This window comes from Artibeus jamaicensis, unplaced genomic scaffold (assembly GCF_021234435.1).
Source record: "Artibeus jamaicensis isolate MK-2021 breed Jamaican fruit bat unplaced genomic scaffold, CSHL_Jam_final contig_589, whole genome shotgun sequence".
NCBI classification, from domain to species: domain Eukaryota; kingdom Metazoa; phylum Chordata; class Mammalia; order Chiroptera; family Phyllostomidae; genus Artibeus; species Artibeus jamaicensis.
The window spans coordinates 1,875,892-1,900,306 of NW_026521896.1; the positions used below are offsets into that span (position 1 = coordinate 1,875,892).

At 41.9% G+C, this 24,415-nt stretch overlaps 1 protein-coding gene across 1 annotated transcript in view; it reads right to left on the minus strand.

Annotated features, from left to right (window-relative positions):
• Positions 1 to 24,415, minus strand: part of TDRD12 (tudor domain containing 12) — an 80,528-nt gene that overhangs the window by 21,456 nt on the left and 34,657 nt on the right. Inside the window, exons 8-16 of the mRNA XM_053670530.1 lie at positions 18,625 to 18,722; positions 17,768 to 17,844; positions 11,628 to 11,708; positions 10,106 to 10,166; positions 9,643 to 9,750; positions 6,995 to 7,180; positions 5,248 to 5,404; positions 4,396 to 4,523; positions 2,884 to 3,075 (exon numbers count right to left, since the gene is read on the minus strand). Coding sequence (XP_053526505.1) covers positions 2,884 to 3,075; positions 4,396 to 4,523; positions 5,248 to 5,404; positions 6,995 to 7,180; positions 9,643 to 9,750; positions 10,106 to 10,166; positions 11,628 to 11,708; positions 17,768 to 17,844; positions 18,625 to 18,722 — 1,088 coding nt within the window. The remainder of the gene's footprint in view (positions 1 to 2,883; positions 3,076 to 4,395; positions 4,524 to 5,247; positions 5,405 to 6,994; positions 7,181 to 9,642; positions 9,751 to 10,105; positions 10,167 to 11,627; positions 11,709 to 17,767; positions 17,845 to 18,624; positions 18,723 to 24,415) is intronic.

The window sequence follows — 24,415 nt, forward strand, 5'->3', positions numbered from 1 at the left end:
ACTTTTGAAACTATCTACTGTGTTCTTCAATTCAGAGATTGTATTCTTCATTTCCTCTTGTCCCTTGCTGATAGTTTCTATTTCCTTTTTCATGTTGATATAGTTTGTGGTGAGGTCATTGTAGCTTCCCTGTAGTTTTTGGTAGCTCATCGTGAGCTCTTTGAACTTTGTGACTACCAGTGCTTTGAATTCACTATCTGATAGTTGATTAGCCTCTATTTCATCTAACATTCTTTCTGAAGCCTCTGCTTTTTCTTCCATTTGGGGATTGTTTCTTTGCCTTCCCATTGTTTGTGAGACTCTTCTTGTTGGCCTCAGCTTCTAAAATTGATCTGTTCTGACTCCCTGGGTTTATGCTGTGAACTTCTGTGGTATAATACCTGTGAATTTCAGTGGTGCAGGCTCCTTCAGGTTCTTGATGTTCTCCGTTTCCACCTTCTCCTTTTATTGTGTATGTGTAATCAGTTGTAGGAGGAGGCAAAATGGTTTATGACAGCATAAGAGTTTTTTATGATATTTACAGTCACAGCTGGTAGAGAGGAGATAGGCGATCTTTAGACTGTATATTGTATTAACCGTATTCTTCAGCCCAACTTGACACTTTTACGAGAGGATGGACAAAAGATAAGCCTCTTGTTGGGGAGGGAGGTCTTGTTAGTTGTAACTAGAAAGCAGTGAGGTTTTAGATGGTCAGATTTTGAGGTAAGGTGAGTATAAGGAACAGTAAATAGGCTTGGTGTGTGAGCAAATAGAGGTAACCACTACAGTGATAGAGTTCAGGGACCTGTACAATGGGCAAAGATCCGGGAGATGTGGTGTGAACTATTTACTGTTGTGTAGATCAGCTATTATTTACACTAATATTAGAGCAGCACTCGTATAACAATCTCTATGTGATCCGTCTGAGTAGGGGGTATAGTGCTTTAGGTAGTGTGCTAAAGGAAAACAAGTGACATGGAGTTTAGAGGATTAGCAAAGCACAGTGGAGGAAAGGACAGGGGGAGCCTGTCTAATAATACAATACTCGAGACTAAGAAGCCTCTACAGAAAAAGGAGGAATACAGAGATTATTAAAATATAAAAGAGGTGAAAATAATGAAAAAAAATATGCATCTCCTTGTGGCTTCTCTGCTATAGGAAGGTGAAGTTTGTTTCTCTGTCTCTACTGTTGAGATGCCCCCTCTTCGGGTCCCATTCTGGTCCTTTCACAGTTCCTAGTTGTTTGTGTCTCTTGCAGGTAAAAGGAAACGAAGCAACATACAGTCAAATGAAAAGGCAGCAGAAGAGGCAAAAGCAATGAGTTTAAGAGGAAAGGGAGAAGGACTAAAACAGGGAAAAAGAAAGGAGAGGAACAAAGTATAGAGAGATAAAGCAGTGATAAAATTTAAAAAATATATAAGGTTACTAAACGAATGCACAAAAAAATTACTAAAAAAAGGAAAAAAAACATAAAAAAATTAAAAAAAAAACCAAAATCAAACAAGTAAACAGCAAAAAAACAAATAAACAATAACAACAACAGAGAAACCCTTCCCTTCTTGGTTTCAAACTGTCCAGACTGGTTTTTCTAGTTGTAGCAGGATCTCTCTGTGTGCACCAGCCAGGCTACCAGATTGGGGTGTGGGTGCCTGCACACCCGCCGCGCACACCAGTCAGGCTACCAGATTGGGGTGTGGGCACCTGCACACTTGCCGGGCACACTCCCGGGGCAGTCTGGGACTGCGCAACCTGCGCTTCCCAGTCCACGCCGGCCCCAATGCACTTCCCGATCCTAGAGGCGTCAGCCTAGAGTTCTCTGCACCCCGGCTCGCGCGAGAAACCGGCTGGCGCTTCTAGGTCCAGTAGCCCCAGCTCAAAGATCTCTGCGCCAGTGCGCACAAGAGTCCGGCAATGCGTGCGAGCAAGAAACCGGCAGGGAGCGTCTTTGTCCCGCGGCGCCTCTCCGAACTCTCTGCGCCCACGAGCTCGTCCTTCTGGGACTGGCGTAACCGGCAGCGGGCTTCCCAGTCCCCTGGTGGTGGCTCAGAGGCCTCCACTTCCACCAGCCCTTCTGGGACCCGGAGTAACCGGCAGGGCGCTTCCCATTCGTGTGGCTAGTCCCCAAATGCCTCCACTTTCCCCCTGGCTCGCTGCAAGGCCGTATAGGAAGCAAGCCAAGCTGCCCTGGCAGGAGAACACCTCAGTCCACTTTCAATTAAACAAAACAAAAAACAAGACAAAACTTTCCAGACAGCCTGTCTCTCATTCCCGCTCAGTCCCCAACCAAACCTGTGAGGCTAATGCGTCTCTGGATTCTCCCAGGCTTGCGATCACACAGTCTGCAGTTGAACCGGGCCCTGTGTCTTTGTACCCCTCCCCGAAAATGCAAGGCGGCAAGCAGACAGGTCTCTGCCCGGTGTTGTCCAGTTTTGCTTATACGGGAAGCGGGGGAGCTGCTGTCTCACGCTGGTGGCCACTGGAGCCGCTGGGTGCCCAAGCTCCTGTGGTAGACCTCTCTGGCGTTGGTCTCAGACCAATGGTTCTGGACCCCGGCCGTAGATGCAGCACCGGGGCCACCTGGCCTGGGGCACCAGCCCCCGCCGCTGCTTTGTCTTTAAACTGGTCCCCAAAGCCCCACTGACCTGCCGCTTTCTGGTGTTTCAGCGTCCAACAGAGTCTCTGTTCTTTCAATTTCACAAATGCTGGATAACTGATGGATTAGTGCGCTGCTTTTCTATAGATCTGCCAGGATTTTCGCCCACGAGTGTGGGAGCTAGAATCCGCTCCCTCTTACTCCGACGCCATCTTAAACCCTTGCTGTAATCTTTTAATATTAATATTAATCCATGAAACGAAAGTTACCTGCTGGTGTTGAGGAGCCCCTCCACACCCCCGACTCAGTACCTGCTGGACGCTGCCGTAGAGCGCGGCCTCCTCCATGGCGGTGATGACGACGTAGGGCTCGGTCATGAACTCCCTGATGACGTGCTCCAGGCGCCTGCTCCAGCGAACCCCAGCTGCAACAATCTGGTGTGGTGCGGATTCCCTTTCTTCAACTTCAGTATTTTTTTTAAAGTGGTCTAGTATAGCAAACACCTAAAAAATTAGCATAATTTCATTTTTATTTTAAGAGAATAATAATTCTTTTGACAGAATTTAACATATTCTATTTTCAAAGTGGGAAAGGCCTTTACAAACATAAAAGTAAAGGAAAAAATAAAAAAGGGGAAAATGTTAGGTGTACACAAAACTAAAACATTAACATCTGGGTAAATATACATAACACATGTAACAAAGGACTAACATCCTTACACAAGAACTTTAACAAACTAATTAGAAAAAAACAGTCCCACCAAGAGAAAATAAGCAAAGTAATAAGCAGCTCATGGAAGAATGGGAACAAATGGCCAACATGTAATCAATGAAATACAGATTAAGTCAATCAGATGCCATGTTTAATCATGAGACCAGAAAGGAAAGCTGGACCGAGGCACCCCCTGCCAGGCTGAAGGGCGTGAGCATGGTGGCCCGCCGCCCAGGGGAGTACAAATTGGTCCATTCTTTCAGACAGGCAACTGTAGAATGCGGGACTCCGGTATTAGTTTTACAATAAACACTGAGATTGCAGGCGTTCAGAAACCCTGCACAGGCTCCCAGAGTCAGTAAGTAACAAAGCTTGGACTGAAACCTGCTCCCAAATGAATGCTCCTGGTCACCATGTCACATGGCTTCCAACAAATGCCAGATAAGAATTCAGTCTTTGATCCATGATCCCCCTCCAAAGAATTGACACTCAGGGAAAAGTGCTAACAAGATGTATACTCTTTATACAGACAGACACACACACACACACAATGATGCTAAATGTCTAAAAACAAGACGACCATAAAGTAAGTTGATCTGTCCATAGGGTTCAAGGCCTTATGGCCAGTAATGATCACACTGCGGACGAGTAACAACACAATGCTACTGACTGAAGAACTCAAGTGACCAATTCGCACATAAAGATACTGACTTGGTTATTTCCTCTCTCGACAGAGGAATTACAAAAAATACATGCTCCAACATAGTGAAATAGTGATTCCCTCTGAGTATAAGATTATGGATGTTAAGGTTTTTCAAGTGCTCTCCTCTATTTCTCAGAATTTCTAACATAAAAATTGCTTTTATAATTTGAAACATATTAATTAAATAATTTCGAAAACTTGCATAGGAAAGAATTTTTGCTTTTTAAAGAAAACTTCAACACTGGGAAGAATAAATATTCTCTTAATTATAGAAATTAAAGGGAAAATTTTTTAGATTAACCAGCTTCTATCCCAAATAGATATTTTTCCTGAATCCTAAAAACAGTAAAGACTTTATTATATATCTATTTCTGAGTAGTAACGACATCTAACTGGATGCCATACTTACTTGTTCATTAGCTTCAGAGAGCAGTACTTCCGCCTCATCCAAAATGAGGTGGCAGAGTCTAAGAAATAACAAGCTTTGATATTTGAGAAGTCTCAAGAGGCTATGTGGTGTTGTAACAATTATATCACCTATATTTTAAAAGAAAAAACATTAACATTTTAGACTTCCCACAGGTTTTTCTAGCACTTCCTTTCCTAAGACTTCAGATTCTCTGTAGAAATGCCTTCTAAGAAAACAGAAAATGCCCTGGCCTGTGTTGCTCAGCTGGTTGGAGTGCCATCTCATAACCAAAAGGTGGTGGTTTTGATTCCCAGTCAGGGCACATACTGCCTTGGTTGAGGGTTCAATCCCCAGTCAGGGTGCTCACGAGAGGCAACCAACTGACGTTTCTCTCTCACATCAATGTTTCTCTCTCTCTCCCCACCCCACCCTCCCTCTCTCATGTCCTTGGGTGAGGGAAAACAAAACAGTTTTTCTCACTCAGGTGGGCTAGGCAGAAGTGAGCCTGCCCGGCTAACAACCCCTCTCATTATCTGATTAAATTCCTGGGCTCCCACCACGTTTTGCACTCCTGAAAGAAAGGGAGGGTTTCGGTCAACATCTAACAAACAGTAGGTGTTCAGCAGACAGTTGATAAATGAATGAAATTACGCAGTGTTCTCTTTTTCTCACAGAGGTAAGCCAAAATCAAACGTCCATCACCTACACCCATCGGTAATTAATGGGGGTGGTCTGAACTAGTGGCCGTCACTGCAGCCACACAGTCCTGCGCCAGCTGCAGCTCCCAGGCTGCCTGGGCAGGCGTCCACCGTGTTCTGTAGGGAACAGCAAACAGCTTGGAAGGATGCTTACAACCCCTTGGAAGCTTCACATTTTTGGCTTCGTCTTTGTGGAGTCCAATGGTTAACACCATAGGATGAAGAGGCCTGGAGGACACGCTATACTCTCCCAATAATTCAAAAATAAATTGGGCCTTTCTCCACCCAGGACACACGATGACTGCCAGAGGCTGCAAAGACAAACAAATTCACATAATTTTGGACAAAAGTTAGGAATGGAACACAGTATCTGTGAAGCATGCAGAACATCTTCTTGTACGGAGTAAGCACTACATAAATTTTTATCATCATCATTATGATCACAAATAGGTCAAAAAACATATATTAAACATATATTAAAATGGATGTACATGCATTAACTCGGATTTTCCTAGGGCTTGAACTAAGTGCTTCACAGGCATTGATTCACTCAGTCCTTAATGCCCTTCTACAGGACAGGACCTCTCACTGCCTCCCTTCCCACAGGGGCATCTGAGGCGCAGACAGCTGGAGTCGGTTGCCTGAGGCTGCGCAGCTAATACGTGGTGGCAACAGGGTCTGCAGCCAGGCAGTCTGACTCTGGGGCTCCCACTCCTAAGCACCAGGGTGAACTAAGTGCTTCCTGAAAGGGGCCTTAAAAAGGTTAACATCTTTTCTGCAGGAGACTGCATTTTCTGCCTGCACTACCCCACGGGTATCTCCCCAAGGTGCGCAGCCTGCCAAACACCTTCCTGGACACCTGCCTTTTTACTGAAGACAAGAATGAGTCTCTGCTTTCCGGGCGAGTGCCAGCTTCCAGGTGTTAGGACTAAAAGCAGGCTGACCATAGAGATGCAGAGAAAGCAGAGTGGACACAAGAGCCGAGACGTGGACATCCCTGCCTAGCCCAGCCAGGGTTCTGTCTCCACGCAAGCCGCATCTCATCGACATGGGCCAACTGCCAACTAACTGAGGGATATAACTGTGTCCATTCTGTTTTATTGAATCAATACACAATAATTTAGCCAATGCAGATTTCCAAAGGAAAATCATTAAAGTACCTAGAATAATTAGAAAAATAAACTAGTATCTTTTCTGAAATGCAATTCTAAGTATCTTTTTGCACTGCTAATTTTCACCATATCCTGGTGTGTCCTTGGGAGCAGGGTCCAAGCACAGGCCTTCGGCAGGCCGGCTCCCCCAACAGCCCAACCCAGCAGAGCAGAGGCCACCACCCACTATCATCTGGTCCCCGCGCCCCAGTTCTCTCCTCTCCATCATCCTTCTCAGCTATTTTCAAACTCCTCCACATGGGAAAAACAAAGCAGGCTTAAAAGGCAGTGTGGGGGCAGCGTGAAGTTATTGAAAAGAACACGAGACGACAGAAAACCCACATCCTCGTCTCACTTGCCAGCTGCTGAGAACTCACCCCAGTGACTTTTCATGAATCTAATGTTCTCATTTATAAAATGGTGAAAAGAATACCTGGCCTGACCATCTCACAGGGTTGCCGTGACAATCGTATTAAGTCAGTGAGGTACTTTTTATAAACCAAATATTTGTCTCTACAAGCCAGGGCTCTTCTGACCCAATAGGTGGCACAGAAGTGGGGGCCACAGGAGAGTCTCTGTGAGGGAAGCAATGGCCGTGACCTGGGGAAGGTTCCTCACAGGACACTGGCTGTCCTGCCAGCACGTACACCAAATGAGTGATGCGACCTGAAGTTCACCAAAGGCAAGGTGTGCGACTTACAATAAACATTCAATCCACTGTGTTGTGAAACAAAATGGTCTTCAACTTACTCCGTTTCTACTTGGTAATGACTTGTAGCAGCCCCCTGTCTGCAAAATCGTAAGCACTGGTGGAAGGTACAACAAAGGGTCATTTCCACACTGAGAAATGACAACCACGTCACAGCCACGTGCTATGGGAGGCCAAGAGTAAGATTCAGTGTGGCTAGGTCCCAGAAACTTATTTCTTTGAAGAGCCTACAAAACATCAACAACCGAAAACCACAATAAAGTAAACTAATTGTTAAAAACCCACCTCATTGCTCACTTACCCAAACCACATGTATACATTGCTCAGTGTGGTATTTTCAAGACCTAACTCTGTAAGCCCCACTGAACCTTTTCAAACACCAAACTCCTGCTACAAGGCTCTGGCTTCCCTAGGCTCCGAAGTAAAGGATCCACTGACCAACCAGGTGCTTGAGGCTCACCAGAGCAAGGATGTGGCTTCTTCTCCTCCTTCTCAAAATCTGCTGGTACATCAGTTTCACTTGTAAAGCTTTTTAAAAACATATCGTTATTTGCTTATTTTCTATGTTACTGTCACTAAAACCTCCCTCCCAAAAGTTCAATACTATTTTCCAAAAGGCTGACCCCATCAGCACCATCACCTCCATGAAGTCCGTGCGCCCTCCCCGAGCCCTGAACCCCACTGCAGTCAGGACTGATTCCGAGCTGCACCTGGTATGCAGCTGCCGTCCTGGGAGCTCCCTGCACCGCCATCGCCCTTTGTCTGCAACTCAAGCTGCCTTCTTTCTTGCCTACTTTCTTGTGTTGGTAGAAAACATATTTCGGTAGTTTCTTGACAAGGGGCATAGAGGAAGTCAGTCCGAGGACTGCATGTCTGTCAACGTCTTCCTGCGAGCCTCAGACCTCCTTGACAGTTCAAGTGCAGACCTATACAGGTAAGAAATAACTTCCCGATCCTGTGTGTGGGGCCAGTTTCCTCTCTCCGGGATCTACCAGGATCTCTGAACCCCTCCAGTTCAGAGGCTTCACAACACCGTTACCTGTCTTGTTCCTCGTGTGCTGGGCCTGCTGCAGGTAAAACCCCTTGATTTGGTCGGTCGTGTCCATTAGGTCTAGAAATCCCTCACGGTCACTCTTCTTTGAATTTTCTGCCCTTTCCCTTCCTTTTTCATTTCAGACACCAGGCCTCAAAGTGACACACAACTCCTCTTTTCCTTCTTATCTCCGTCTATCTTTTGCTCTGTAATACTTTCTGATAGTTAGCTTCAGTCTGACCTCTCAACTACTGATTTTTTAATTTACATAACATTTTGAATTTCTGAGAATCTATAGTGCCCTGTTATTGTTAAATTCATACAGTAATAAATCCTATCTTGGAGGACATTTCATTTCTAATGTTTTCTTCTCCCTACATTGTTTACTTCAGAGTCTGTTTTCATCTGTTTGTCCAAGGGTGAGGGTTTTTCCCGAATACCCAAAGATCCCCGATGTTCTGCTCATGTGGAGGAAAACACTAAGCACTGAGAGGAAGATGTGTGCGAGGGCACAGCTCAGTCCCACGTCAGAGCCACATCGCTGCAGGGAGGAAGGGCAGCAGGCCCGCGTTCTTACTGGGAGAATTCCAGACAGAATCATCTAAAGGTCATTTTTGCCCTGGCTGGCGTGGCTCAGTGGATTGAGCACCAGCCTGTGAACTGAAAAGCTGCAGGTACAATTCCCAGTGAGGGTACACGCCTGGGTCGTGGGCCGGATCCCCAGTCGGGGACTTACTGATGTAGCTCTCGCTTGCTGGCGTTTCTCTCACTTTCTTCCTCCCTTCCCCTCTCTCTAAATAAATAAAATCTTTTTTTAAAGACCATTTAAAGGTCATTTCTAGGGCCTTTTTTTGAAGGCTCAAAAAAAGCCTTCAACCTCCTTCCTGAGAAACTGGCTGGCTGTGGACATTCAGGAAACAGTGTAGGGAAGTTCGAGACCCCCACCCACTTCACCCCTTCCTCGGGAATGTCCGTCACAGTCTGCTGCCTGTTTTCCATTGCCTGAAACTTGTGGAAAGCCCTTGTCCACTAAACTTCGCTTTCATTTTATCCACCCTCATGGTTTTATCTTAAAAAAATACTTTAAAACTTTTTTTGTATCAAGAGGGAAGTAGATAATCAGCGACCAATTTACTAAGTGGAGCCACAGGTCTATAAAGCACTTAGGAAAATAACGCTAAGAAGTCTGCATCATCACTGCCCTGGCTGCTTGTTGCTCCTTCTGAGTCCCTTTCCACAGGGACATCTGAGAACTTATTCCAGAGAAGCACTTAGAGTTTCCCCACAACACACAATACACTTGTGTGAAGCACAATGGTTTCCCCACAAAACAATTATTCACTTGTAAGAAGTTAACCTGGACTTAAGAACAAATAAAAAATTAAGAACATGCATAAAGGACCCATGGGCATGGACAACAGGGCAGAGACTGACAGTGGGAGTGGGCAGGGCAGTGGGGAGTGGGACAACTGTAACTGAACAACAGTAAAAAATAATAACAGTAATAAAAAGAGTAAGTAGTAACAAAAGTTTAAAAGAGAATTTCAAAAGCAATGAAATCATACAAATACACCATTAGGAGAACTGTTTATTTAAAATCCTTTTACATTCGGGCAGGGCAGTACTTCTTTAATTTGGTTTCAGAAGCACTTTTACCTTTTTTAGGCCAGCCGACAGCGGCGACGTGTCGATGGAGAGGCAAGGCTCCACCCTGCTCCGGAGCACAGCAGAGGGCGGCTGCGTGCCTGCCTTCAGCTTCTGCAACTAGAGAGCACACACATGAGCCAGCTCTGCCCTGTGGCTTTAGCACAGAAGAACTTTATGAAAAAAAGGCAAGAGCTTGATTTCGATAAAAACCTAGCTATATATGCTTATCAAAACCCACCAAAACTACCAAAATTAAAGGAAGATCTTCAACTACTGCCACCCCCCAAAAAAACCACATTTCTCTAAAGCACTAATTCACTAGAGAGTTTCTAAAGGATGTCTTCAGGCGGTCTCCAACTGAAAGAGTTTCTCTTCCCATCTCAAGTTTAGAGGGAACAAGAAGGATTTAAAAAGTAAACAATTTTCTTTTTTTAAAAAAATTTTTATTACTTTTTTTTTAGGATTGCAATACCTGTTGCAGATCAGAGATTCCGTCAGTTCTCAGAGAATCAGGATTTAAAAACTGCAACAATCTGTAAAATAGTTAAAAGGATAATTTGAAGGAGAAAAAGAGTGCCTACTTCTTCAGTGAGTTATTGTTTTAATTCCTCCTTGACCGGTCAAGTGAGGTAAAGTGAATTACACAGCCCAAGGCACAGCTGTGAAATCCCTGCTTGTTCTGTTTTGCCCTGTTCACTGTGCTACAGAGGCCACTGTGGTCACACCAGTCCCGTGCTGCCCCCACCCCTAACCCCACCCCCACCTGCAGGCTGTGGACACAGAACCGCTAGCCAGTCCCAGGACCGCTTGCTCTGATGGCATGATCACCGGGTCATCACAGGTTCCTATAAAACCCACTGGCTCCTTCCTTCTTCACTTTTTAATCTTGAACACTTCCCAAGCTCCCTACAACCCACAGTGGATTAATGTAGTTCAATCGGTGGGTTCTAAATACAGGGCACTTAGCCAAACAGGAGATAAAATACAACCTTCCAAATATAAAAACATACACTAAAAGAGTTATCACAGAGTTAACTTACTAAGTAATACTCCATGTAATAAAAGAAAGAAATGAGCTCCATGGAAAATGCAAGGTCTTTTGTTCCAAGGAAAATAACCAATGTAGTGCCACGCTGTTCAGGCAGAGGGCGGAGGACATCCTGGGAGGAGGATGTCAATTAAGGTGCCACCCAGACCTGTGTGCCATGGCAGCCTCCAAAGCTCCTGGCCTTGAAGTACCATGAGGAGCTCCTGCTGGAGGAGGGGCTGTCATAGGGCCAGTGTGGCCCTTGGGAAGCTGGGGAGCAGATGACTGCAGAGACAGCACCCTCTCCTCAGTCATCCCGAGCTACCCAATGAACAGCATGACCTACAGCCGTTTCTGAACCGTCTCAAACTCTCGGTCACACTGGTAGCTTCAGAGCTGCCATAGTACTTGAAATGTAAGAGGGCCTTCAGGCGGCTATGGTAAGAAATCTTAACTATAGGTAGGAAAATACTTTGTGCATTGAACAAATACAAAATGAAGTTATTATTCTATGATTAACAACTTGTAGTGGATGATTTTCGAGTCTGGCAGGATGAAAAAATTTCCTAGTTCCACACTGCAAATAATTAAACAGTTTCTCCAGCAGGCAATAAAACTGTTTAACATCAGAAAACTGGAAAGAAAACAAACACCACCCAGGTGAAATCAACAGCCCCACAAGATCAAATGTACGTAATTTGTTTCATAAAATTGGTCGCTTCACCAAGAGAGTCAGAAAGGGGGTTAGGAAATGTCTACTTAAAGTGGAGGAGAACTTTCAACAGAAAAACCTACCCTACGTAAACAGAGAAGGAACACTGACTCCAAAGCCCACAGAAGACCCGTGTGTGTGTTTTTTCGTGGGAATGCGGGTTTGACGTTTATAATAAAATCACACATAAATTCTGCTCACAATCTCATCACGATTATTTCGATAAGAATTTTAGACCAAGACAAAAATTCGTACTTTACACAGCCATTCTTCTCACTGCGTTCTTTCTTCTCAGCCAGTCTGAGTGGTTTCTCATTTGACTTCTCATGTAAAGCACTGGCAAGTAAAAAACATTTATTCAAATTTCTAAAATCATTTACCCCAATCCTGAAAAGATCTTTATTTCCTGGGACCAAACTTTCAAAGCCCCACTGAGGAACAAGCCGATCTCCATAAGTGAGTTGACATAGGAATTGAAGCTAAGCCTTTCAGTGTCAACACCATCTTGGCAGTTCTGGTGCCTGCCAGGAGGGAGTGAAGCCCCTGAGAGCCCCTGTCTCCTCCCGAATACCACTGGAAACTCTGGGCAAGGACAAAACTACAGGGGCCAGAAATTAAGATGTGAAAAACAACCAACTCATGGAGATTTCCTAGGTTTTTACCTTCCTCCGCAGCTCAGTGGTGAACTGAGGACAGACTGAGACTTGGGGCTGTGTGGGAGATACAGGCAAGAGAAACCTCAGAGAAACCCTTTGTTCTAGGTGAGGGAACTCAGAAGAGCAGCGTCATGCAGACTGGGGAACCCCACGCACTTTTCCTCTTTTTTCTCTCCTCCTGCCTAGGACCGGCTCTACTCCCAGCACTGCACTACACAATGGCACCAGCGGTGCAGTCCCCTGAAGCCCTGAGGGAAAACCTGCCCTCCCTCTGGAGCTGGGGATCGAGGACCGTGCAGTCTAAAGACTGTGTGAGGACAAGCTCCATCTTTTTCCCTCTTACTTCCATTGCTGTTTTGCTCCACAGTGACCCCAATCTAAAACAAATGGTCAAGGAAAACTTAATATCCTACAGAGGATTTTAAAAGAAAGCAGAGGCTCATATCCTAATATTAAAAATTCCAGAATACAATCCAAAATTACTCAACATACAAAGAACCAGAAAAATCAGATCAATTGTTAAGGGAAAAAATAATCAACAGGTGCCAAACCCAAGATAATTCAGAAGTGGGAATTATCAAGCAGCAATTATAACCATGCTCCATAGGAAAGGGGAAGGTGAGCACTCCTGAGTGGAACAGAAGAATTCTTTGCAAACAGGACTTCTGGCCAAGATGGAGGCATAAGCAGACACACTGTGCCTCCTTGTACAACCAAAGAATGATGACAAATTTAAAAACAAAAACAACCAGAACTGACAGAAAATTGAGCTGTATGTAAGTCCAACAACCAAGGAGTTAAAGAAGAAATATTCATCCAGACCAGTAGGAGGGGCGGAGATGGGCAACTGGGTGGAGAAGACTCATGGCAAGGCTGGTGGACCCAGCGAGGTGGCGGATTGAGGACTGGGTGGTCCCACATTCGTGTGCAGATAAACCAGGAGGAACAACTGGGGACGGAGACAGACTGCCCAACCCAGGGTTCCAGTGTGGAGAAATAAAGCCTCAAAGCCTCTGACTGAGAACACCTGTGGGGGATGAGGCAGCAGGAGAAACTCCCAGCCTCACAGGAGAGTTTGTTGGAGAGACCCACAGGGTCCTAGAATGTATACAAACCTACCCACCTGGGAATCAGCACCAGAAGGGCCCAATTTGACTGTGAGTAACCAGGGAAGTGACTGAAAACTGGCAGAAAGTACAGCAAGCGGCGTTATTCCCTCTCAGACCCCTCCCCCACATACAACATCACAACACAACTACATGGGTTGCCCTGCCCTGATGAACACCGAACACTCTGCCCCTTACTACATAACAGGCATGAAGAGACAAAAAAAAAAAAAAGCCCAAATGAAAGAACACTTCAAAGCTCTAGAAAAAATACAACTAAGCAACAATGACATAGCCAACCTATCAGATGCAGAGTTCAAAACACTGGTTATCATGATGCTCCAGAAACTCACTGAGTACTTCAACAGCATAAAAAAGACCCAGGCAGCAATGAAGGTTGCATTATGTGAAGTAAAGAACAATCTACAGGGAACCAACAGTGACAGAAAGGAAACCAAGACTCAAATCAACAGTTTGGAGCAGAAGGAAGGAAGAAACATTCAACCAGAACAGAATGAAATTTTAAAAAATGAGGAGAGGCTTAGGAACTTCCCCCACTGATAACCCTCCAGGATATCTTTAAACGTTCCAACATCCAAGTCATAGGGGTGCCAGAAGGAGAAGAGGAAGAGCAATAAATTGAAAACTTATTTGAAAAAATAATGAAGGACAACTTCCCCAATCTGGCAAAGGAAATAGATTTCCCAGAAGTCCAGGAAGCTCTGAGAGTCCCAAAGAAGTTGTATCCAAGGAGGAACACACCAAGGCACATCATAATTAGCCAAGATGAAAGATAAGGAGAGAATCTTAAAAGAAGCTAGAGAAAAGTCCACAGTTACTTACAAAGGCATTCCCATAAGACTGTCAGCTGATTTCTCAAAAGAAAACTTTCAGGCAAGAAGGGGCTGGAAAGAAGTATTCCAAGTCATGAAAGGCAAGGGCCTACATTCAACATTGCTCTATCCAGCAAAGCTATCATTTAGAATGGAAGGGCAGATGAAGTACTTCCCGGATAAGGTCAAGTTAAAGGAGTTCGTCATCACCCAGCCCTTATTATATGAAATGTTAAAGGGACTTATCTAAGAAAAAGATAAAAAATGTGAACATTAAAATGATTAAAAACTCACAGCTATTAACAACCAAACCTAAAAAAACAACCACAAACTAAGCAAACAATACAACAAGATCACAGAAATGGAGATTCCATGGAGGACTATCAGTGGGGGAGTGGATGGGGGAGAGGGGGAAAAGGTACAGAGAATAAGAAGCATAACTGGTAGGTAAAAAATAGTCAGAGGAAGGTGAAGAACAGGATAGAAAATGTAGAAGCCAAAGAATTTATATGTACAACCCATGGACATGAACTAAAGTGGGGGAATATGGGTGGGAGGGGTATACAGGGCAGAGGGGAATAAAAGGGGGAAAATGGGACAACTGTAATAGCATAGTAAATAAAATATATTTTTAAAAGAATTTTTTGCAAACAAATACAAACTGTAAAAAATGAAAATTTTAGAACTAAAAATATATATATAAAAAACAAAAAATTCACTGGATATAGGCTCAACAGCAGAATGAAGATGACAAAAAAGTCAATTAAGAATAGATAAGCAGAATTATTTGTCTGAAGAATAGCAAGAAAACAGGCTGAAAAATTTAACAGAGCCTTAGGGACCTTCTGGACAGCATCAAAAGGTCTGACATTTGTCTCATCGATCTCAAAAGGAGAGAAGAGATGGGTGTAGAAAATATATTTGCAGAATGGCTGCTGAATATTCCCCAAATCTGATGGAAGACAGAAACCTACAAAGAACACTAATGAACTCCAAGCACAAAAAACAAGAGAAATGTCACCAAGGCATATAATGAAATTGCTCCAAACAGTCATAAAGAGAAAACTTTAAAGGCAGTCAGAGAGAAAACACGTCACTACATTTGCACTGGGAACAACGCAAGGGAGCAGAATGTGGGGCAACACCTTTAAAACACGGCAGAAAAGGAGTGTCAATCTAGAGCTATACAGCTAGCAAATAGAGTTTTTCAAAAAAAGAAGCTAAAATAATTTTTCAGACACACAAAAGCTAAAGAAATTCAGCATCAGCAGGCCCACAACACAAGAAATACTAATGAGGTCCCTCAGGTGGAAGGGAAATAACACCAGATAGAAGCCTGGATCTGCACACAAAGTAGGAAGCATTCATGGTAACTACTTAGGTAACTACTTAAGATTATTTTATCTTTTCTTTTTTTTTTAAATATATTTTATTGATTATGCCATTACAGTTATTCTATTTCCCCCCTTTATTCCCCTCAACCCTGCACACCTTCTCCCCCACCATTCCCCTTTAGTTTATGACCACGTGTCTCAAGTTCTTTAGATTCTATATTTCCCATACTATTCTTGCCCTCCCCCTATCTATTTTCTATCTACTGTCTATGCTACTTATTTTCTGTACCTTCTCCCCCCTTCTCCTCCTCCCACTCCCCTGTTGCTAACCCTCCATGTGATCTTCATTCTATGGTTTTGCTCCTGATCTAGTTGTCCTCTTAGTTTGCTTTTGTTTTAGGTGTGGTTCTTAATAACTGTGAGGTTGCTGTCCTTTCACTGTTCAATCTTTTTCATCTTCTTTTTCTTAGATAAGTCCCTTTAACATTTCATAGAATAAGGGCTTGGTGATGATGAACTCCTTCAACTTGACCTTATCTGAGAAGCACTTTATCTGCCCTTCCATTCTAAATGAAAGCTTTGCTGGATAGATCAATCTTGGTTGTAGGTCTTTGGATTTCATGACTTGGAATACCTCTTTCCAGCCCCTTCTTGCCTGTAACGTGTCTTTTGAGAAATCTGCTGACAGTCTGATGGGAACTCCTTTGTAGGTGACTGTCTCCTTATCTCTTGCTGCTTCTAGGATTCTCTCCTTCATTTCAATCTTGGCTAATGTAATTATGATGTGCCTTGGTGTGTTCCTTCTTGGGTCCAACTTCTTTGGGACTCTCTGAGCTTTCTGGATTTCTTGGAAGTCTATTTCCTTTGCCAGATTGGGGAAGTTCTCCTTTATTATTTTTTCAGATAAGTTTTCCACTCGTGGCTCTTCCTCTTCCCCTTCTGGTACCCCTATAATTTGGGTGTTGGAACGTTTGAAGATGTCCTGAAGGTTCCTAAGGCTCTCCTCATTTTTTTGAATTCTTGTTTCTTCATCCTTCTCTGTTTGGTCATTTTTTTCCTCTTTCTGGTCCACTCCTTTGAGTCCCAGTTTCCTTTCCGTTACTATTGGTTTCCTGTGCATTTCCATTCATTTCAATTAGTTTAGCCTTCATATGTTCCTCTAATTTATGACTAAAATCAACCAGTTCTGCGAGCATCCTGATCACCAGTGTTTTGAACTGTGCATTTGAAAGTTTGGCTATTTCTTCATCACTTAGATTCATTGGCTTTGGGACTCTGAGTTGTTCTTGAACCAAGTTTTGATCTGTTCATGCCTGTTACGTAAGAGGAGCAGAGCCTTAAGTGTTCACCAGGGCGAGGCCACCCAGGTTGCTGGTTTGTGATGCTGTATGTGGGGGCGGGGTCAGAGAGGGACAATGGCGGTCCCCTCTGCCTCTTCCCGCCACTGGGTCCTGCACGGTCTGTCTCACTGTTTGCTCCTTCACCTGTTTATCTGCGCGTGAATGTGTGACCGTGGTCAGCCCTCAGTGAGTCCACTGCCTTGTGCCCTCAGTGGGTCCGCCCGCTGCACCACACCTGGGATCTGCCCACAGCTGCTGGCGTGCCTGGGTCACATGCCTGGGTCAGCCCAGTGAATCTTTCCTGCCTGACCCCGCTCTGCTGCTGGCTATGCCCCTGTTACCGGTTTGGCTGAAGGGTTCGTTGTTGTCAGACTTACGTATAGTTCAATTTTCTGTGGTTTGGCTGCATTTTTGTTGCTAAAACTTTGTTGTTTTTAAACTTGGTTGTGTGAGAAGGCACAATGCTTCCACCTACGCCTCCATCTTGGCAGAAGTCTGTTCAGATTATTTTCTTATTTATTTAAATCTCTCTAAAAGATAACTATTTAAATACAAATGAGTATAGATTCTAACATTAATAACAAATGTAAAAATAAAATATACAACAACACTAGTTGTTGTTATATATTTAGTCCAGGAGGAGACTCTAAAGTCCAGGAGGACAGAAATGAAAGCATGCTGTTTTAAGATCCTACAGTATGTATCAGGTGGTATAGTACTACATCCTGTCTGTGACCTCATTACTATCACTGACACGAATGTTAATGAGGACAGGGTTACAGTCCAGTCTTTGATACTCATCTTCAAGAAAATAACCACCACCAATTCCTTCCCACCAAATGGCGTTGCCTTCTGGCCCACATCTGCCCACACTTCTCACCAAGACGACCTCACCAGACCCGTCCTGTGACAACTTTGTCTGACAAGGAAACAGGAGACTCTACAGCCACTACCAGTTTTCGGTCTAATGTGCTGCTAACCAGTTATCACATTTTTCTTAAATTAATATATGTTTAACCAAAATTTTCAGGGCCAGTTTTTGAAACTGAATACTTTCCTCCCATCGATCTTATACTAAACAGTATTACACTTAAGACTACAGTGACACTGAATTTGTAAATCATACCTGGGCGCTGGTATATCTGGATCAGCATATATGGTTATGCCTCTTTTTGCTGGCCAGTACACTGAAGATTCAACACACTGTAAAAACAAATTTTTCCAGAAAAAAATATATAGGCTAGCAAAACAGAGATTCTTGAGGAATCAAAATTCCAGGGAATTTTTCTCATCAACAGCCATCTTGGACAATTTTCAGGCAACACAGATGTGGAGAGACAAAGAACTGACGGTATGACTGCTATCCCCACTAGACTGAGGTGGCCACGTGGCCAGGAGCTGGCACTCAGGTCTTCAGAATGTCCTGCCATTGCTTTCACCAATCTTGTCAAAGGGACTGGAAGGATAGGTCAGTCCTGAACTTAACTATTATAGTGTCCCATTATTCCAGGTTTTTACACCCTGGTTACAATAAAGACAAATACCAGATTTGTAGCGAGGGCACTAGGCCAAGAACAAGGTGGGAACTGGACTTCTTATTCTTTTGAAATAGAGCAAAAAAGCAAACTATAGTTTTTCATGAAAGGAACTACCCTAGCCAAGGATTTTTTAAAACAGAAAACATTTTTGATGCCTAGATTTTAAAAGATAATATACTATTTTTTCAAAGATTTTATTCATTTATTTTTAGGTAGAGAGAAAGAGAGAGAGGGACAGAAACATGAATGTGTGGTTGCCCCTCACATGACCCCCACTGGGGACGTGGCCTACAACCCAGGCATGTGCCCTGACTGGGAATTGAACTGGCAACCTTGGTTCACAGGCTGGCATTCAATCCACTGAGCCACGCCAGCCAGGCCTAAAAGAGAATATGCTAAAATTAACATTACATGAACTTTATGTTTAATGAACATTTAAAAATACCTTATTTACATCTTTTAAAGAGATGCACTGTTGTTTCTCTTCAGACTTTTTTGTAGGTGAACCACTCAAGGAATCCGTTTTACATTTTATAGTTTTATCTGAAAAATAAAAATATTAATAAAAGTGTTATTAATAAATGGTAAAAAGGACAAAGGGATTATAATTTTAAAATATAATAATGAAATATTTACACATAAAATTATTATGAAATAGGGTTCCATATTAAATCTTACTTGAGGGGATTTAATTTTTAAAACTTGTTTCAACCATTATTTAAAAAATGCTTGCTTTAAAAATTCCTTTACTGGCTTACTAAGAACTAAACATAGTTTACTGCCATAACTTGGCACACACTACCTTCCAAAGAGGGCCATAACATGTCTCCCAACACGTAAGCTATCTGGCAATGTGACTTTGACACTGCTCTCAACTGAGAAACAAGCTCTGCATTCCTTTCTCATGAGCTGGATGGGCTTACAAACAACACTGACGTGGTATTATGTGACTTCTAAAGCTAGATCACAAAAGTGTCATGTACTGTGACTTGCTCTCCTGGATGCTCACTTCTGAAACCTGGCCAAATGTTATGAGGAAGTCCAAGCAACCACACAAAAAGGCCACTATAACTATTTCATGTGACAGGCCAAGTTGAAGTCCCATCCAAAAGCATCAACTGCCAGACATAAGACTGGGTAAGTGTTCCAATGAAATCAACTCTTTAGTCACAACCCGCTTTCAGAACTGCAGAAACAGACATTAAGTTTTCCTGCTGTGCCTATCCTGAATTTCTGGACACAGAATCCACGAGCCTTATAAAATGGTTGCTTTATACAACTAAATATTATAAAATGTTAGTTACATAGCAATAACTGGAATACCAATGACAAGTCAGTTTCAGCAATGGTTCGGGATCACAATTTTGCATCTCACTTCTTAACAGCACAGAGAATATAAAAGATGTTATAAAACAGGCTGAATCTGAATTACCAGAAGCTGCAAAGTTCTGAAAATTATTTCAGATATCTTTATCTTAAATTTTGGCATTAACTCCTAATCAGATGCATCATTGGTGAAAGTGTTCTCCCATTCAGTGGGTCATCTTTTCATTTTGTTGATGGTTTCCTTTGCTGTGCAAAACCTTTTTAGTTGGATGTAGTCCCGTTTGTTTATTTTTCCTTTTGTATCCCTTGTCTGAAGAGATATATGAGAAAAAAATATTGGTACCAGAAATGCCCGTGATTTCCCTATGTTTTCTTCCAGGATCTTTATGGTTTCAAGTCTAACTTTTAAGTATTTAATCTATTTTGAGTTTATTCTTGTGTGTGGTGAAAGAAGAGGGCCTAGCTTCATTCTGTTGCACAGATGTGCCTAATTTTCCCAACACTAATTACTAAACAGACTACCTTTACCTCACTGTATGTTCTTGCCTCTTTTGTCAAATATTAACTGACCATAATGACATGGGTTAATTTCTAAGCTCTCTGTTCTGATCCATGGATCTCTATGTCTGTTTTTATGTCAGTACCATGCTGTTTTCATTACTATGGCCTTGTAGTATACTTTGATACCAGGTAGCCTGATTCCTCCAACTTTATTCTCCTTTCTCAAGATTACTGTGGCTATTTTGGATCTTTGTGGTTCCATGTAAGTTTTGGAATATTTGTTCTAGTTCTGTGAACTACACCATTGCTATCTTGATAGAAATTGTGTTGAATCTACAGATTGCTTTGGGTACTATAGACATTTTAATGATGTTAATTCTTCCTATCCATGAACACAATATATGCTTCCACTTATTTGTATCTTCTTCATTGTCTTTCTTCAGTCTTGTTTCCAAGTAGAGGTCTTTTACAACCTTGGCTAAATTTATCCCTAGGTAATTTTTTTTGAAGCAACTGTGAGCAAGATTGTTTTCCTAGTTTTCACTTATGGTAATTACTGGTATTGAAAACTGCAATGATTTCTGGGTATTTATTTTGTATACTGCCACTTTACTGGATTCATTGATGAGTTCTAACAGATTTTTTGGTAGAATCTTTAGGGTCTTCTATATACAGTACCATCTCATCTGCAAATGAGTCTTACTTCTTTCTTCACAACTTGGATACCTTCTATTTCTTCTTGTCTGATTGCTATGGCTAGGACTTCCAGAACTATGTTAAATACAAGTTTTGAAAGTGGACATCCCTGTCTTGTTCCTGATTTTAAGAGAAACATTTGTAATTTTTGACCATTGAGTATGATGTTGGCTGTGGGTTTATCACACGTGGCCTTTACAACATTGAGGTATATTCCCATTTTGCTGTGAGGTTTTTTTTTTTAAGTCATAAATGGAAAAAAAAGAAAAAAATCATAAATGGGTGCTCAATTTTATCAAATACTTTTTCTGCATATATTGATAGGGAAATTTTTTTCTTTTTTTTTTTTTTGATCCTCACTGTAAGACTTTTTTTCCACTGCTTTTAGAAAAAGAAGAGAAAGAGAGAAATGTTAATGCAGGACAGAAACGTCGATTATTTGCCTTCTCAGATGCACCATGACCAGGGATTGAACTCACAACCTGGGTATGTGCTCTGACTGGGAATCAAACCAGTGACCTTTGGTCTACAGGACAACACTCCAACAGAGTCACACCAGCCATGGCTCATATGGCTTTTACTCTTTATTTTGTTTAATCATGTTTATTAACTTACAGATATTGTACCAAGCTTGCATCCCTGGAATAAGTCCTACTTGATCAAGGTGTATAACTTTTTCAATGTATTGCTGGATCCAGTTTGTTAATATTTTGTTGAAGATTTTAACATATATGTTCATCAGAGATATCGGCCTATAAATTTCTTTCTTTGTATTGTCTTTATCTGATTTTGGAATTAGAATAATGCTGACCTCATAAAATAAGCTTGGGGTTTGAGAGGGATAGGTGTTAGTTCTTTGAATTTTGATAAAATTCACCTGTGCTGCCACCCAGCTCAAGACATTTGTTTGTTAGGAGTTTTTTTTTTTTTTTAAATTACTGCTTCAGTTTCACGATGTGTAATCTGTCTAATAAGATTATCTGATTCTTCCTGATTCGGTTTTGGGAAAGTGTATTTTTCTAGGAATTTATCCATTTCATTCAGATTATCCAATTTTTTGGCATATAGATGTTCATAGTATTTCCTTACAATCTTTGTATTTCTTGGTGTCAATTGCTACTTCTCTTCTTTCACTTCTGGCTTTATTTGTGCTCTGTCTCTTTTTCTTGATGAGTCTGGTTAAAGGTTTATCTTAAGAGAACCAGCTTTTGGATTCACTGATCTCTTGTATTTTTTTTTTTAGACTTTACTTCATTTGTCTTCTAATCTTTACATTTCTTTCCTTCTACTAACTTTGGGCTTTGCTTGATGTTCTTTCTCCAGTTCCTTTAAAGGTAAAGCTAGATTGTTTGAGACTCTTCTTGTTTCTTGAGATAAGCCTGTAATGCTATGAATTTCCCTCTTAGGCTTTCACTGTGTCCCATCGATTTTGGGTTGTTGTGTTCTGATTTTCATTTCTTTCAAGATATCTTTCAATTTCTTCCTTGACTTCATGGTTAACCCATTCACTGTTTTTTAGCCTCCATGTCTTTGTGTGTCTTCCAGTTTTTTTCTTGTGATTGATTTCTAGTTTCATACCATTATGGTCAGAAAAGATGCTTGATGTGATTTCAGTGTTCTTTAATTGATACTTGTTTAGTGACCTAACAGGTGGTCTATCCTGGAAAATGTTCCATGTGCACTTGAAAAGAATGTATATTCTGCTGTTTTGGGGTGAAATGCTCTGAAGATACCAATGAAATCCATTTGATCAGGTGTGTCATTAAAGCCACCATTTCCTTGTTGACTTTCTGTCTGGAAGATCTATTACTGCCAATCTTTCCCTGCTATGTCCATCATGATTTGCTTTACATATTTAGGTTCTCCTATGTTGGGTGCATAAATGTTTAGAAGGGTTATATCCTCTTGTTGGATGGCTCTCTTTATCATTATGTAATGTCCTTCTTTGTGTCTTACTAAAGCCTTTGTTTTAAAGTCTGTTTTGTACCCTGGTTGGTGTAGCTCAATAGATTGAGCATGGGCCTGTGAACGAAAGGGCCACTGGTTCAATTCCCAGTCAGGGCACAGGCTTGGGTTGTGGGCCAAGTCACTGGGCATGTGAGAGGCAACTACATATTGATGTTTCTCTCCGCTTTCTCCTTCCGTTCTCTTCTCTCTAAAATTAAATAAAAATCTTTAAAAAACAACACAATAAAGTCTATTTTGTCAGATATTAAGTACTGCTACCCCATGATATGGGTTAAAGGGACATTGAGAATCCTTCCTGTTTATGCCCAAGCCATGACCTTTATTGTAAGAATGAAATATAGGTGTGCTCTCTCCCAGGGAGAACTGGCCCTTCTCTCTAGGAGCTTAGTACTTTTACTATTTAACTGTTCCTTTAGAAGAACTGGTCCTTCTCCTAGCGGGACCTGTGGTTAGTCAAGTCACGCAAGGCCCTTGGCGTGTAGCCACTTTTGTCTAAAACATATTTAACCATAGCCCCTAAAGTGAGGCTTTGGAGAAGGGTGTTTCACTTGGAACTTTCCCAGTCGGACCCTAAGTGCTGTCTCCAGGACTCCCTGGCATCTACATCCGGGTGTTGGTGAACTCCCATCTGGTGATGTATGATCCTGATTCTTGCTTTTGCTTTGCTCTTCCTTAATAAAGTGCTTAGTTATTCATATTTGACTTGGGGTTTTTATGGTCTGTGAATCCGAACCTCCAAATTAACTGGCCACGATCTCATATGTGCCCCTTAACGACACATCCCTGCAACTCTTTCTTTTCCATTTTCAGAAAATATCTAAAAAAAAAAGAAAATATCTTTTTCCATCCCTTCATTTTTAGGCAGTGTGTATCTTTCAATTCCTGAGGTGGGTCTCTTGGAGGCAGCACATACATGGGTCTTGCTTTCTTATCCATTCAGCTACCCTATGTCTTTTGATTGGAGCATTTAAGCCATTTACAATTAGAGTGAATACTGACAGGTAAATATTTATTGTCATTTTTTTCTTTTAACTACATTTAATCCTTACTATTAAACTCACATCATTAACTTGAAATGGATTGTAGAACTAAATGTAAAACCAAAAGTAGAAACATGGAAAGTAAAGATTTCTTACAGTATACATAAAATCACTAAAATAAAAACTTGATAACTTAGATTTAATAAAAATTAAAAACTTTGGTCTTAGAAACATACTATTAATAAAATAAGTCAGAAAGAGAAAATTCATTCATGATACATGTATCTCTGGCAAATGATTTATTTTCAAAACATATTAAAAACTCTCAAAGCAGATAATGACAAAACCCAATATTTAAAAAATGGCAAACTATGTGAACAGGAATTTCACAAAAGAAGATAGGCAAACTGCCAATGAACACATGAAAACATGTGAATCCTAAGCAATCAGGAAAATATTTTTTAATCCAGAAGTCAATCCTTGCCAACACATCTAATGTACAATGCTTGGGAGGCATAGTCAGGTACACACACGTGAGAAAACTTACCTCCCACATACCCTTTCCTTAAGAAGTTACCTGAGTAATGCTCTAGCCAGACACAAACCAAGGAAGATGTCGTCAGGGGATCCAGCACACAGGCTGCAGATCAAGAGAGCAGTGATGAGGAGCCCCAGTGTTAAATGGGAATAAATGGCAGGAGGAAGTATTGTGTTACAGGAAGATCAGGCAATATTATAAGATATCACACATACCAGAATGTGTGA